This window comes from Nyctibius grandis, chromosome Z (assembly GCF_013368605.1).
Source record: "Nyctibius grandis isolate bNycGra1 chromosome Z, bNycGra1.pri, whole genome shotgun sequence".
Classification (NCBI taxonomy): domain Eukaryota; kingdom Metazoa; phylum Chordata; class Aves; order Nyctibiiformes; family Nyctibiidae; genus Nyctibius; species Nyctibius grandis.
In genome coordinates, this window is record NC_090695.1 from 26,949,890 (window position 1) to 26,965,552 (window position 15,663).

Consider the following 15,663-nt stretch of genomic DNA (forward strand, 5'->3'; position numbering starts at 1 on the left):
AGTGCCATTACACGGCACATGCAGGACAATCGGGGCATCGAGGCCAGCCAACATGGATTCATGAAAGGTCGGTCCTGCTTGACCAACTTGATCTCCTTCTATGACCAAGTGACCCGCTTAGTAGATGAGGGCAGGGCTGTGGATGTAGTCTATCGAGACTTCAGTAAGGCAGCATTTGACACTGTCTCCCACAGCATCCTCCTAGACAGACTGGCTGCCCGGGGCTTGGATGGGTGGACTCTTCGATGGGTTAAAAACTGGCTGGATGGCCGAGCCCAGAGAGTGGTGGTGAATGGGGCAAAGTCCAACTGGCGGCCGGTCACTAGTGGTGTTCCCCAGGGCTCAGTTCTGGGGCCGGTGCTGTTCAATATCTTTATAGATGATCTAGACATGGGGATTGAGTGCATCCTCAGTAAATTTGCAGATGACACCAAGCTGGGTGGGAGTGTCAATCTGCTGGAGGGTAGGGAGGCCCTACAGAGGGATCTGGACAGGTTAGATAGATGGGCCGAGACCAATGGCATGAGGTTCAACAAGAACAAGTGCTGGGTCTTACACTTTGGCCACAACAACCCCATGCAGTGCTACAGGCTGGGGGAAGAGTGGTTAGAAACCAGCCCAGCGGAAAGAGACCTGGGGGTGCTGATCAACAGCTGGCTAAACATGAGCCAGCAGTGTGCCCAGGTGGCCAAGAAGGCCAATGGCATCCTGGCCTCTATTAGGAATAGTGTAGCCAGCCGCTCTAGGGAAGTGATCGTCCCTCTGTACTCTGCCCTGGTGAGGCCGCACCTTGAATACTGTGTCCAGTTCTGGGCCCCGCACTTCAAGAAAGATGTTGAGGTGTTGGAGCGAGTCCAGAGGAGGCTGACCAAGCTGGTGAAGGGTCTGGAGGGTATGACCTATGAGGAACGGCTGAGGGAGCTGGGGTTGTTTAGCCTGGAGAAGAGGAGGCTCAGAGGTGACCTTATTGCAGTCTACAACTACCTGAAGGGAGGTTGTAGTGAAGTGGGAGTCAGCCTCTTCTCCCAGGCAACTAGTGATAGGACAAGAGGACACAGCCTCAAGCTTCGCCAGGGGAGGTTCAGGTTGGACATTAGGAAGAAAATCTTCTCAGAAAGGGTGATTAGACATTGGAATGGGCTGCCCAGGGAGGTGGTGGAGTCACCATCTCTGGATGTGTTTAAAAAAAGACTGGACATGGTGGTGTCAGGGCAACGGTTGGACTCGATCCCAGCGGTCTCTTCCAACCTGGTTGATTCTGTGATTCTGTGAAATATTATGATGCTGGCTACAAAACACTGATTTATTTATTTTTTCAATATGAACAGTAGGTTGGTTTTATTTATTCTTTCCTTGGGTCATGTTTCCAAAGTTTTCTTTCTCTCCCTGAAAACTATTAACAAAAGCCAAGAATCCAGAAATCGGGATTTCAAGAAGCAAATGTACAATAAAATAATGAGTTAACAACAATCAGAAGTTCTGTTTGGTGAAATACTGAACTCCAGAAGTATTCTCCACAAAAGCCAAAATATGCACTTAATGGATGTGGCACTAAGGTTGCCGGGGTGTTTTACTGTCTTTTTTCCCCCAATTTACTAAGAGACAACAAACAATTGCAGAGCAGATAGGAGGTGATTACCCTGTGTTAATTAAGCCAGATTGTTTACAGATGTATAAATTATTTTAAAATATTTTACTTGTAATGGCCTTGTGTATATTTTTATATTGATATTTGAAAATAATGCACAGTAATGCAAATATATGAATTATATTCCTATTGGTAAGACATAAATATTGATTTCTTGACTGAAGAGTGAAATTTATTAGGTATAATAACACTTTTTACTTTTTTTTTGGGAACACCAAAGCGAATATATATATGTATATACATTTCTCTGAGATTTATTTGAGGGACTACAAATGAGATAGCTTCTCTCTTATTTGCTCTGCCCCCCCAGTGTTCGTCACCCTTTGATTCATAAAAATCTATGTGTTCTCCTAAAAACCAATAAATTGAAACAAACATAACTGCTTAACCTAACTCTGGAAGTCATCGTTTTGTTGCCTTGCTGCGGAAAATACAATACAATGCAGTGATATCCAGCTTCAAGGTCCTCCACGCCTGCTACGAGCTCTCAAGAGGGATGGGACGTCACAGAGCGGCTCTAAGGCAGCCTCGCTGCATCTCAGGCTGCAGCCCAGCTCAAGGCTCCAGTTCTAGCACCTTCGACAGTGACAGCAAAGCTGGCTTTGATGCCCTGCCACCTGCCTCAGCCCCAACCACCATTAACAGCCCCTGAGCTGTGCTGACACAAGAGCTGGTGACACAACTATTCAAACAGTTGCATTGACACACTCAAGGAGGTTGCCAAAGTGCAGAATAAAAGACTGCATCATTGGTCATAAAAAGGGCAAATAAATAAACCTGATCAAATGGTTTCAGTTCAGTTTAGGAACAAAGATTCAGACAATTTTAATATTGGCTAAACAGGTGTCATGAAAATAAAATTTATTTTAAAAAGATTGCCTTTATTATGTGTATCTTCAAAGATTAGTATTATATGTAAATTTAGAAACATTTTTACCTACTTATGAGAATAAGGATTGTCAAAGTAAAAATGAAAGAAAGTAGTAATGACAAACCGAAGAAGCAAGACCAAGTTTCAGCTCTTTTTTCCTTTTTGCGGAGGGGGGGGAGGTGGGTGGGGCAGAACAGACAGATTACACTACACAAAAGTTGTTATATCAAGTTTTGGTGATTTCAGCAACATATAACTTGTTAAGCAGTTGAGCTTTCAAGCTCCTTGTATCTGCCAGATACCAGAAATAGCTGGAGAAACTTGTTTCAAAAGAAATACAGTTTTATTAGGTGTAGTGTATTAGGATGATTAGTTAACATGTAAATCTGCTTTGAGTACAATACCTAGTGGTGTGTCACAAAGCTTTTCAATTGTAGGAAGATTTCCAATCAAAAGATCATCCTCTATTATATTTAAATGAAACAAAACATTGCAGGAAAACAAAATATTGCAAGCAAAAATAGATGTTAAAAAATTAATATATATATACTTTGCAAATTAAAATAAGGCTAAAGCATAAAAGAAACATTAAATGATGCATGCCTTAAAGTTCGCTTGGAAAAAGATAATTAAAGTCAACTCTCCATTATTCAGAACAAATGGGGTAAGAGAAACACTGGATTGTGCAAAAGTCAAAAGAATACAGACAGTAGTGCAGAGTATATCCTCATGCCCCAAAGTCATTCAGCTGTCTGCACTGTCCTTCCCAGCTCTCCAGGACTATTTAATTCACACAGTCAGTGCAGATGGAACTGGCCTTTGTTTATTTTTGCTAGGCCAGGTTAATACCCATGTCAAACCTTGGTGTCAGCACACACCTCCTTACCTCCTCCTTCACCTCACGATTTCACTCTGTCACCGTCTCCAGACACAGACACACACACACTCAGAGCTGGGGCTATTGATGCTGCTGCCACCAACTTTGGTTCTTTGGTACCACTGCTGAGGCCTGAGGATGTGAGCCTGGATGGACTTTGGCAACCAAAATATCAGTTATCTTTCTGTGATGCTTCTCAGCATTTCGGAAACTGGTGGACACTGAACTGTAGCAGCTAAGGCTGGGCAGACCTTACTAGCTTTGGTCCTGCACAGGGTGGAAACAGCTGAACTGCTTTCAGTGCAGAACTCCCACTAGTAGCTGTGCAGATGCTCTCCTGAGCTGCTGAGCCTGGGTGAGGAATCCTTGGCATCAGTAACATTCACAGATAACTAAGTATTAGCTCAAGAATCTGATTTAACTTAGGACTAAAGTGGTAATATGGTTCAGGAATGAAATACTTCAATTCTGCTAAAGAAACAAGTTAAAATGTCTTTAAAAAAGTCAAAACAAAAAAACCCTAATAAGTCCCCTTTTCATTTGTTATAACCAAATATCAAAACTGAAGGACTTTCCTTTAAAAACATGAGAAAACCTTCTGAAATTAGTGGCAACACATGAAGACTAACTCGCTTTTCATCTTTGTCTTTTTTTGTTTGGTTGTTTGTTTTGCTTTTACTAAACACCTCTGTTTAGCTTATATACTTCATTAACTTGAAGAAAAAGATGCATTAATTTATTTTTTTGGAAACTGCAGTTACAGGATAACAAACAAAATAAAAAGAACATAAAAGAACTCAATTTTGTGAACATTTATATTAATTCAAAAGTATCAGTATCACAAAATATTTCTGCACCTATACAATAACATCTTCTGAACAAATACATGATAACACGTTAATTAATTTTGAAAAATATTTCCCTAAACAACATGTCATAATTGGATCTATGGTCTAATTTAATTAAATCCACTGTCCTGTCTCTCCGTGTCATTTAGAAGCAGGTATTGCAAAGGATGCTTGAAGTACCTAGACTGGACTCACATATGAAACAACTAACTCCAATGAATGGTTTTCCTAACAGGTGGAACCTAGTAGCAGAATTATGCTATTTCTAAAATAAGTTAAAATGGTTAACTTACCAACTGTAGGTGTGTTTGCTGCACTGAGGGAGGCAGAAGAGGATATTGAGGAAATGCTCTCTGCACGTGCCAAGGGAGCTGCAGGAGGTGGACTTGAGTTAGAGGTCAATGGAGGGCTGAATGGCCTAGGCTGAACAAAAGAGTTTACAAGAGTATTACACGAAGTGGTTTTAAAGAGATTAAAAAAAGACTGTAAATAGAAGAGTTCTTCATTTCATGCCCCAATCAATCAATGTGTTTCTCAACATAGTTCCTTTAATGATTTGTCTACCCTAGCTTTTAGGGTAAAACAGAGAACCCACATTTTCCATTGGAATCAATTCCATTATTTTCTAGATTATCATTATTAATTTTTTGCCTGGGTAGTTAAGTCTAATATATTTGATTATATAGCAGCCTGTCAATAATTCCACTATAACACACTAGCAGAACCTAAGCCTATAGCCCCGTGTGTGTGTGCAGCACATGTGGATTTAAGGAGCTAAAGGAGAGCTACTAACAAACTGGAAGAGAGTCCAGCAGAGGGCAACTAACATAGTTGGGACTGGAGTACATGAGAGAGGGACATGCCGAAGGACTTGGGTTTGATCAGCCTGGAGAACAGAAGCCTAAGAAGGGATATACTAGCAGTCTTTTACTAGCTAAAAGGGGGTACAAAGAAGGCTCTTCTCAGAGATGCAAGAGCGACAGCAAAGGAAATTTCAGCTGAACTTAGGGAGAAAATTCCTCTTGTACCCTTGTGGTTAAACCGTAGGACAGGCTGCCCAAAGGGATTGTCAGATCTCCCACTCTGGAGATTTTAAAAACTCAGCAGTCCCTGAGAAACCTGATACAATTTTGAAGTCAGCCCTTCTTTGAGCAAGAGGCTGGCCTAGAGATCTTCAGAAGTCCTTTCCATCCTAAATCTCTGGATGGTTTTATGATTCACTTAACTGTTAAGGTATTAAACTAACTAATGATCATTTTGGGATTAACCTATCTAAAAGGTACTGGAACCCCTGAAGCATCTATTTTGGCTGGGTAACTGGTTTTTGGTTTGGGTAACCGTTTTCTGTTTTTTTTTTTTTTTTCTTTTGGTTCTATCACACTTGCTGCTGGGTATGTGGCTTTTATACGGACTATGGGAATTGTAAAAGGAGTTGATATATAATGAAGACAACTGACAGTCCTCCACTTGTATCCAGATAATAGCCAAGTTCTAAAACAACAGTGTAAAATGAATGTAGCTTTGTGCATAATCACACTTTATGATGCAGAACAGTACCAGATAAATTCTTCTCTTTAATTATGATGACATGAAGAACAGATTTCTTGGTCTAAGAGCAACTACTACAATTTTGTATTGAAATGAGAAAAGAATCTCAAAATGAACCCTATTCTGACCTTATTCTGACCTTACAGAAACGCAAAACACTTTAAAAATGTTTCAGTTTTGTCAAAGCATAGGACCAGACTTTTGTCCATAATAAGAATATGGTGAAAATATCTTGCTACTTTGAAAGACAGTAAGAGGATCTTACCACAGTAACGTTTTTCTGAGTCAGTAAGTCAAATGAAACCCAAAGAATACTAATATTCACAGAGGAGATTAAGCATGGCTTGGTCTGATACGCTGTCTGGGTATTTGCATTCTTTGCCACATTCCTTATTGGCAGGTGGACCTGCGCTGCAGGCAGGCAGTGAGCAGAGATGCAGGCAGCAGGCAACCTCTCTATCCTGATGGGCAGCTGCTGCAACCTGCCACCTCCCTTCTCCACCAACCAGCACCAAGGGCAGGGAGAAGTCACAGCAGGGCTACTTGTGTCAACACATGATTGATAAAGATCTACTTAATACCATTCATTCCCCAAAGCTTTGGTGATATCCCTAAATCAATGGAGCTTTGTTAATAACTTTGCTAGTATTTCACGTTTTGAAAACTTCAATCTCATACACATGCTATCCTTTCATTATCAAATTATTGATTTGTTCAATTAAAAACATTCAGCCGATGCAAAAATTATGTTTTGGGCCTTTGTAGTTCTGTTAAGAATTATTTTGTTACAGTATTATAGTTATCATGAACAACTTCCATGCCTATCTGTCAACACTGAAAATCTGCTTATGTGGTTCCTTGAACATTGCCTGGGAAGTAACTCCACTCTAACAGTGTAAATGAATGGTATATTTGAAATCAAGTTACAATGGAGAATTAAAAAAAAAACAATCAATACATACTATTTCATTAATCCCACTAAGTTTCCCAGTAGACAGCTTTGGTCTTGAAGCAGGCCTCGGAGGGGGTACAATGGTGCCTACAGAAACAGGAGTTGTCGGCCTTGCTGAAAGAAAGCAAATTTAAGGACATGAATATTAGAAATGTCACACTGAACATAAACACGTACTCACTTGAATAGAATAACTGGAAGTTATGTTTCCATTAAAAGTTGCTTGCTATTTATTAAACGTACACTTGCTAAAGTGTAACATTTACCACTAATCATAAGTGCTTTTAAAATAAGGTCATGTGATACCCTGAAAAGTGACTCTAAAAATGGCATCATGGATTTTCTCATTGCTCTCAAATTTTATACCAATTATTCTTGGAGGTTTGTACATAAAAAGATGGTTTTACCTGAGTTTCCTTTTGTGTATAATCTATATGGATTCAGAATATAGGACAGTCTTTCACATCTCACCACAAATGGAAAACTCAGTGGAAATTCATATTTGGTCCTGGCTGACAATGGCATAACTCTGTTTACATCAAATTTTCCCCACTGAAATCCCATTGACTTCAATAAGCATACACCAGTGTAACAGATAAATTACTCTGTTGATTGTAAAAACCACACTAACTCCTTACTATCTCTTAGCCAAGCTATCAGAAGTAAAAAGCAGTTAAAAAAATACTGCCCCCATATCCTTCTAAACCTACCAGAAACAACTAATAGATGGTGGCAGCAGTACAAAGATGCCACTTTTACAAAGTCACTTTTCTGAATAGAACGAGTAAAACTGTATTTAAAAATAAATGTTAGATGCCATCCAATGAGTACACCAGATCTAAAATTAACTTCAAAATAGCAGAAATCCTAATATATGACTATGTTGTTGCAGCATATCCTATTATCTCCCTCAAATTATTCTGGGTCTTTTTTAATTAAATCAGTTAATGTTATTTAAAATGCAACTTTTAAGTATGGAGTTTTCTCAGGCGTTCAGCATAACTCTGCTGTTATTTAAGTACAGGAGTTTCATCACTGGCTTGGGAAGAAAGAAATTAGGCTAATACTGACCACATCCACCTTAGGACTTGAAAACTCAAATGTGCCCCAAAAAACTGACTTCTAAAATATCAGTCATTCCTTTAAAATTCTTATTATGCCCCAAGACGACAGTGCATGCTGAACACTGAGTAATCTGCTGCAGTCCACAGGTATTCAGTGAGTCATGGTACACTTGCCCAAACGCCCTCTTAGTACGTAGCATTACTGTGATATCATCCACGCTTCAAAACACTGGGTGTTAAAAAGGAACGGTTTTACATCCAATTTATTTAACTTTATTTAATCTGAATATATCTATACAAAGCCATTTAGGAATGGAATTGTTTTTGCAAATTCAATCACTTAAATCTTTAAGATCTCACTGCTGTCTGACATCCCACAAAAATACATTCCTATTTCTAGAAAAGCAAAGCTCTACACAGTTAAGAGAAACCAATGCCTTTAATTGAATAATTTGAATTTTTCTTCTTATTTCAAGCCGAATATTTACTTCATTGTTCTAACTTTCAAGGAAGTTGGTGCTAACAAGCCATTTAGTACATTTTAAGTAAGAAGATGAGTTAATTTTAACATCAGGTGAGTGACAATAACAAAAAGAAAAATGAGTCCAAAGCTTGCTTTTTGGAGTCAGTTATTAGCAAAGAGCAGTACACAATGCATGCTTGCCATACCCTTATTTGTATGAGCACAAGAAGACACTAAACTATAGTCCAGTAGTGCTGAAGATGAGGCACAAGAAATTTCAGTAGCAGTGCCAGTTTCTTCAATGAATAATTGTTCACGGCACATAGTATTATTAAAAAGGTCCCTTTGATCCTCAGAAGCACAGCTGTTGGAAGAATTCCCAAGCAAAGCAGAAGAGGCAAGGCAGGCATTTTCAGTTTTAAAAGGCAATCGTTGGGGCTCCTTTTTGTCTGTGCTTGTGTGTCTAATTGTAAGAAGTTCATCAGCAAAGGAAATCCACTGACTCTGAGACCGTGAAACACAGGATAAAGTACTGGCACTCCCTGATGCTGCTGCTGTAACACCAGATTTGCACAAAGTGCTAATGGTAAAGTCTGGTGAGGATGGGCTTGTAGACCCAGAATCTGTCTGGTGTCCAAGCAAAGACTGAGATACTCTACACCCAGGCAAATCAGTGGTAGATGAGGAGGAGCTCCTATTGTGCTCTTTTAGTGTAGCTGAAGGAAAAGAGAAGAATTGAAACTAGGAAAAGAGAAGAATTGAAACTAGGACCAACACTGAAAAAATAAAGATGTCAACATTCAAAAAAGTATTCGGTATCCACTGCATGAGGATTACTAGCCAGCATGAAAAATAACTGCTCTACTAGGTAAAAATCCCACCACTTACAAATAAAAGAAAGAAACCCCAGCCATGTATCACATGTAATTCATTCATATTGCCAACCATGTCACTTTCCTTTTTTTAAGTAAGCCAAAATGTAATTTATTGTGTTTCTCTGCACTTAAGGCCCTACTTTTCATGACTTTCCTTATTCCTCTAACTTCCTCCCTGTCACCCTTCTTGTGTCCTACTCCATTTCTTTTTCCTCTCCATACCTTTCTGCTTTTCATTTCTTTCAAAGTTATTTAATTGAAGCTATCCTATCCTGTTCCTTCCAAACATTTTTGTCCTCTTACCCTTAACATTTGTAATGGGAAGGCCCAACATAAATGGCTGTCTGATGAATGAAAACAATGCAGTCATGAGATCCTGTTTGGTATTCTTCTGTTGGTATCAACCCATATCTAGTGAGTAACTATATGTATGAGGCATCATCCACGCCAATTTATTTCCTCTGTCATCCTATAGCCTTCAGGCTGCTGGAAAACAGGAATTTTCCACAAGTATTCCCTGCACTTGGCTGTTGCCTGTTGCAGTACATGACAACAGAAGCAGAAAATGCAAGGTTAGTCAATTTTCAACATCTTGCAGATTGGGAAAGCCAGGAGCAACAGCAGAGTGACATATAGAATCAAAAACCAGAGCAACATGTTTTAAAGTTCAGATCAAAAGTATGGGTGTCCTCTCTACAGTTTTGCCATGAACAAGTACATTCCCTAACTCTAACAAAGTTTTAACACAGCTTTCCCTTTCTAACATATTTTAAATATCATTCAAATGCTTTAAAATACTACTATAAATCCTATTCAAAAAGCAATGTGGAAATGTTCAAAACTATTTTAAAAATACATATGGATAAAAATGAGGAAGATAAATAAAAAGAAACATTTTTACAATATCAATAGCTGGCTAAAAAATGTCTGTTGTGTTTGTTCAAGATAACAAATTAGCTTAAACTTCTAATAAAGCAGGATTATTCATGGATGACCAAAGTTTACTTCTGTGCTTCATAAAGCACTATCTGCTCAAATACCATGGTAGTTTAAGTGTTCAGTGATTAACACAGTTACGAAACAATAGCTAAATAAATGTTTTAACAGTAAAAAGAAAAAAATAATCTGTGGGACATGCTACATCATGATATGCAGATATGCTGTATACAAAACAACTAATTTATGTAATTTAAGTTTTGGATTGCGATTTTCAAAAGCTTTAAGCATCATCTTACCTATATTAACCTTCAAGTTGAAGATAAAACACTGATTTCAAGGAAAATACAATGAGATCAAAGTTGTGTATTTTTTAAAGTCTTTACAACTAAGCTGCAGGTTGGTGAGCATCAGAACTTGATTATACGACAATTCGACCTACATTGATCCAGTATTTTTTTTGCCAAACGTATTAGTAATTTGTTATACTTTAGAACACTCACTCTCTACTTAACTCCACGGATCATTTCACAAGTGTGAATACCTTAGTTAACTCCTAGAACAACAGTCCTTTAAGTAATTATTTAGCAGATAAAGTTTTCCAAGGCACAGATGTCTTATATCTAAAATCGACTTATGCCCACAGGACAGCATATTCCACCAATTTCAATGAAATGTAGGGCTCTGTGAATAAGTCTCTTTCAGGTGTGAGGACTTGGGTAGATGGCTCCCCCCCAGATACGGCTACAGAGGATGTTACGGATCCAAACTACCTGTCACTACTCATCAGCCAGAAACTACTTTCTCCGCAGTTCTACTGCCAGGAGAGGCTGTATGAACATTACCTAACCTGCTTTGACTTCCCATCCAGGCGTAGCAATAAACAACTGGATACAGTAACAACCACCAGCACAACACATTAAGTATGCTCTGCCTTCCTCTACAGACTCCAACATGAGATCAAAGCTAGCACAACAGATTACTTTGAGAAAGCACCACTTCTTTTCAGCATATTCCAGTAACATATAACTATATGTAATTTATCCTTACACATTTTACAAATTTGTGTCCACTAGCCAATAATATTGACTAGTAACCGAAGTGAGGAAGAGACAATCTAATGATTTCCGTACGCTAGATTTTTTAAAAAACAGAACTTTAAAGGAACACAAATTTGTAGTGAAAGAGTAAGTGCCACTTAAAACCTGAAGGGTTACATAGCAATGCTGGCTGCTGCTAAAAGGACATTACTAAGGCCAAGAAGAATTAACACTAGTTGTGCAGAATTCCCCTATTGACAGATGTACTCTTCATTACTGTTTTTCAATCTGTGTAATCAAGCACAGAGGAAAACAGCTAGAAAGCCATGATTGTCAACAAAGAAGTGAGGTCTATTATAATTTTTGGAGTATTAATACCTAGCTATAAGAAACAGTGAACACCTCCTTTGTGGGAGGAGAAGAGTCTCTACATTAAGACAGCAGGGGCTGGAAAATAGATAGGCAGGAGGTAGACTGAAAAGAACTATGGAAACAGCGTATCTGCTACTGTTAGTATATTCTGCTTTAAATCCCCCCAAATAATCAACATAAATAATTTAAATAAATACTTTTAGAAAGCAGGTCCTAACATAGCCATAATATCTGTTTTTGTTTCTGTCTCTCCTTCCTTTTTCTGAACTAGTTTCTCAACATCTCCTGCTTTCAGCGTCTTCAACACACATACCCACTCATATGCTATTTTGCCTCCCTCTCCTTCACTGCCTTTTGAATGTAATGACCAATGTTGACTATTTTTGTGAATTTTTTTTTTTTGCAAAGACCAGGTTTCAGTGTCCTGCCCACACTAATATCCTCCAGAATCCTGCACCTCAAAATTCCCATGCAACATCTGCGCTCCACCTCCTATACTCCTCAGCCCACCCTTTTCCTCCCAACACCCCTGCTCTCAGGTGGTACCAGGAACTCCCCCTTAATTCTAGTCTCAGTCCTGCTATTTTTATCTGTCTCCCCTTGGATTCTGCCAGCACATCTCCTAACAGAATCATGGTTTCCCACAGAAAACAAGTTCCTCACAGCAAAGCTCTGCAATGCCTTTGTACTACACAGCTCAATGGACTATCCTAGAAAGAAGAAACCCATCCCTATTCACAGTGTAAGCTCAGCTTGTCTCACAGTTGCTGCGACAACCTCCATTTAATCTCCCAGCCCTACCAGCTGAAAAAACAGGATTATATACTAGATGGTGATGATTATTTTGGAAAGTAAGAGAAGGTGACAAAAAAAGGCGGAAAGCAAGATAGACTTTTCCTAAGGTTTCTAGTGTTTCCTCTTCCTCCTTGCTCCCTAGCTTGAAAGCCTGATATACTGCACCCTCAGTTGTATATTACTTACAAGATCGTATCCTGCTTTACAAATTCTTTCAATAGTCAAAGCACGTCCCCTTGCAATAACTAAAAAAGCAACAATAGAACATCCTGAAGTATGTACAGAAAACATTTTCTACTATCAAATATTTCACCTGAGGAGGATGAGGATGCCAAGGAAGCTGAAGAGGAAGATTCAAGAGAACTGCTGAAGAGTGGATCCCATGCCAGGAGGTCACTGTTCCCCTTTCTATATAAAAAGTTACAATTGGAATATAAATGAAAGATGCATATACTCATAAAAATCAAACTACAACTTCAGTAGTAGTTTGATAATATAATAAATATAATAATATGATAAATACATTTGATAAATTCTTATTGTCTTTGTATCTAAAAATAAAAAGTACTTACAAATTGCAGGTAAAGGAACTGATTTACATATAAGGAGACTATATGAACTGACAACTTGGTGCAAGTTTGTGTGTGGATATACTTCATAATGTCAGCTAAATGACTGTCATTTTCAAGGAGAGACACATCTTCAAATCCATTTATTTCAGTATATACATGTACAAGCGATGTACACACACCTGTCCAAATTTAGGGTTTGTAATCTTAAACACTTTACTATGGAACACTATAGGATAGAAACTAAACCTGTCTTATTTAAAACCTGAGATTTTAATAAAACCCAATATTTTGTAACCATGTAATTATAAATACCAATTGAGACAGATCACAGTCAAGCAAATGCATTAGAAGGGGAAAACAAATGAATGGAAGTCTCCATTGTTGCATAATTACTCCTTAGCTCTTATGATGCAACAGATGCCTGACTTAAAATAGCAGTCAGATGATATTTCCAATTAGTTTCTGAGTATTAGATCAAAATAAGACCAAAGTCCTACAAAATTGCATTTGATAGAATTTTAAATTTGAACTTACTCATTAGTTGGAGCAGAAAGCTTTGATTTTGTTAACTCTTCACCTAAGCAAAAGACACAGTATTATCACCAAAGCTGTGGCACTCTAAAATAAAAATTTCAGCTTCATTATATAAAGACAGTAAATATTAATGGTCACAGTTTGAAACTAATTCTGAATTACTACAATGGAAAAGAGAAAACTCATTATTTCTGACAATATAAATTCAGATATTCCTGAAATACCTTCTAATAGGAGAGGACAATACAGAGCAACGCATTTCGCAAGGAAGTGTTGTTCACTGGAAATTTCTTCCTTAAATTACACTGTTTACATCAATATTATTCTTCAGCAAATCTGGCTTGGTTTCCCAGTGAAAAAATCCCTACAGGATAGAGATTAATGTTCTGTCCTCTATCTCCATGGCCGCATTTTATGTGTTTGACCATAAAACAGAGAGAGTATGCTTTGCTGGTTTGTGGATCATACTAAACTTGAGCGGGTGGATGGGTTTTAAGAACTTCTACAGGAGTCTTTTCCATGGGGTCCCCCCTTGGCTCCTGGATGTGTTCCTCATCACTGTCACAGACAGCTTCATGTGTTTCCCAGAACAGAGTACAGCTGAGTTTATAGAAAAATAAGAGATATCTAGAACTGACAAGAGAAATATTTTTCTATTTAAAATACAGATGCTTAAGTAGTTTATTTCTTCAATTAAAAAAAAAATAAATCTATTTTCATGCTATGTTAAAAAACTAACATAAATAGACTAAAAGTTAAAGATTCACACTTACTGGATGAATTTTGATTCATTTGTGCCTGAAACAGAAAAAAAAAAGTTAGGAATAAATTCTTTTACCAACTGTCAAATAAAATGCTCAGTAGTCCCAGGGTTCTTACTTCCACTCAACTTTCTATGAGATACGTTGCTTTCAATGTCAGACAAAACATTCTGAGCTTGCAGAAGACCAGAACATGAGCCAGGACAGAGCAACCAGCGCACACCTGCCACACCAGTAAGGAAAGGCAGGAACAAACACTGCAGAGCTGACAAGGGCAGCAGTATTACTAAATCCCCTTATGGGCTGGGGCAGTAAAATTAAACAACTTATATATCACATGGTTTATATGAAAAGAAACATTCCTAAAGTTTTCCCAGTTACTCCCCTCACATACTACGCTTACTCGGATTTAATCTAAAAATGTGAATAAAAAGCCATTCTGTACTTACAGGACTGTGTCTCTGCTTTAAAAATGTGGGGGGAAAAAGAGAAAAATAATTATTATTATTTTAATGTATTATGTACAATATTTTCCTTAAAATCAGAGCCATTCTTTTTTGGATCTAAATATTACACTAGCATACTTTAATACTATTTATTTGTAATATCATCTCATGGTATAAAGGATCATTCTTTGGACTGGCAAAATACATCAATAAAGCTCCACTGTAAATGTTGCATGTATCCACATTACATGATCTGTTTTAAAGGTTTGTATATTATCGAATACTAATTAGTAAACTATGTTAAAAGCCATGCTCAGCTAACTCCACAATGTATTCAAATGTCTTGGGGTGGCAACAGCAGAAAGACAAGGACTGAGCACTCTCAAGACTCGAGGAAAGTTAAAATCTGAGAAGGGAGAATTACTTAATGTTACACTGCAATAAAGCGTACCAAAGATGACCCAGTGCACAAGAAAAAAAGAATAATTTAACTTGAACGTAGAAAAATTCTGAACAATAAAATATATGTTTACACAAAAGATTCTTTATCGCTTTTCTCTTCCATGCATTTCAAATACAAGGAATAAAATAACTTACAGATACTGCTGGAGACAGAGTGATGTTCCCTATAGATACTTTTAATTCATCCAAGGAAGGCATGGTATATTGAGAACTATTATTTGGCTGGACAGGTTTTATTTCTACGTGGAACCTCCTGGGTTCATCATCTTCAGAGTCAGAATCACTGGATGAACAGAAATGGTTCTCTTTGGTATGTTTTTCTCAGTTAAAGTGGAAATACATCAAAAATTCATCTGCTTAATCCATTTCATAATTATGCTCTACAAAATGCTCATATTAAGTGAACACCACAGATAAACAATGCTGCCTAACCTCTTTGTGCACTTATACAGACACTTCAAATATATCCACTTGTTCAAAATTCACAACTCAGAGTTAAAATTTAGTTTTTATGTTCCATTCATCTATATAACGATATTCTGTTCTGAAAGGCCCTATGTCATATAACTGAACAACTGCATATTTGAAGGCATCAGGAT

At 37.9% G+C, this 15,663-nt stretch overlaps 1 protein-coding gene across 2 annotated transcripts in view; it reads right to left on the minus strand.

Moving 5' to 3' along the window:
- The window catches only part of FCHO2 (FCH and mu domain containing endocytic adaptor 2), a 92,508-nt gene that overhangs the window by 14,013 nt on the left and 62,832 nt on the right, over positions 1-15,663 (minus strand). For both annotated transcript variants that reach the window (XM_068422374.1, XM_068422375.1), the window contains exons 13-19: positions 15,200-15,375; positions 14,606-14,620; positions 14,169-14,193; positions 13,396-13,438; positions 12,603-12,697; positions 6,755-6,858; positions 4,538-4,667 (exon numbers count right to left, since the gene is read on the minus strand). In XM_068422374.1, coding sequence (XP_068278475.1) covers positions 4,538-4,667; positions 6,755-6,858; positions 12,603-12,697; positions 13,396-13,438; positions 14,169-14,193; positions 14,606-14,620; positions 15,200-15,375 — 588 coding nt within the window. The remainder of the gene's footprint in view (positions 1-4,537; positions 4,668-6,754; positions 6,859-12,602; positions 12,698-13,395; positions 13,439-14,168; positions 14,194-14,605; positions 14,621-15,199; positions 15,376-15,663) is intronic.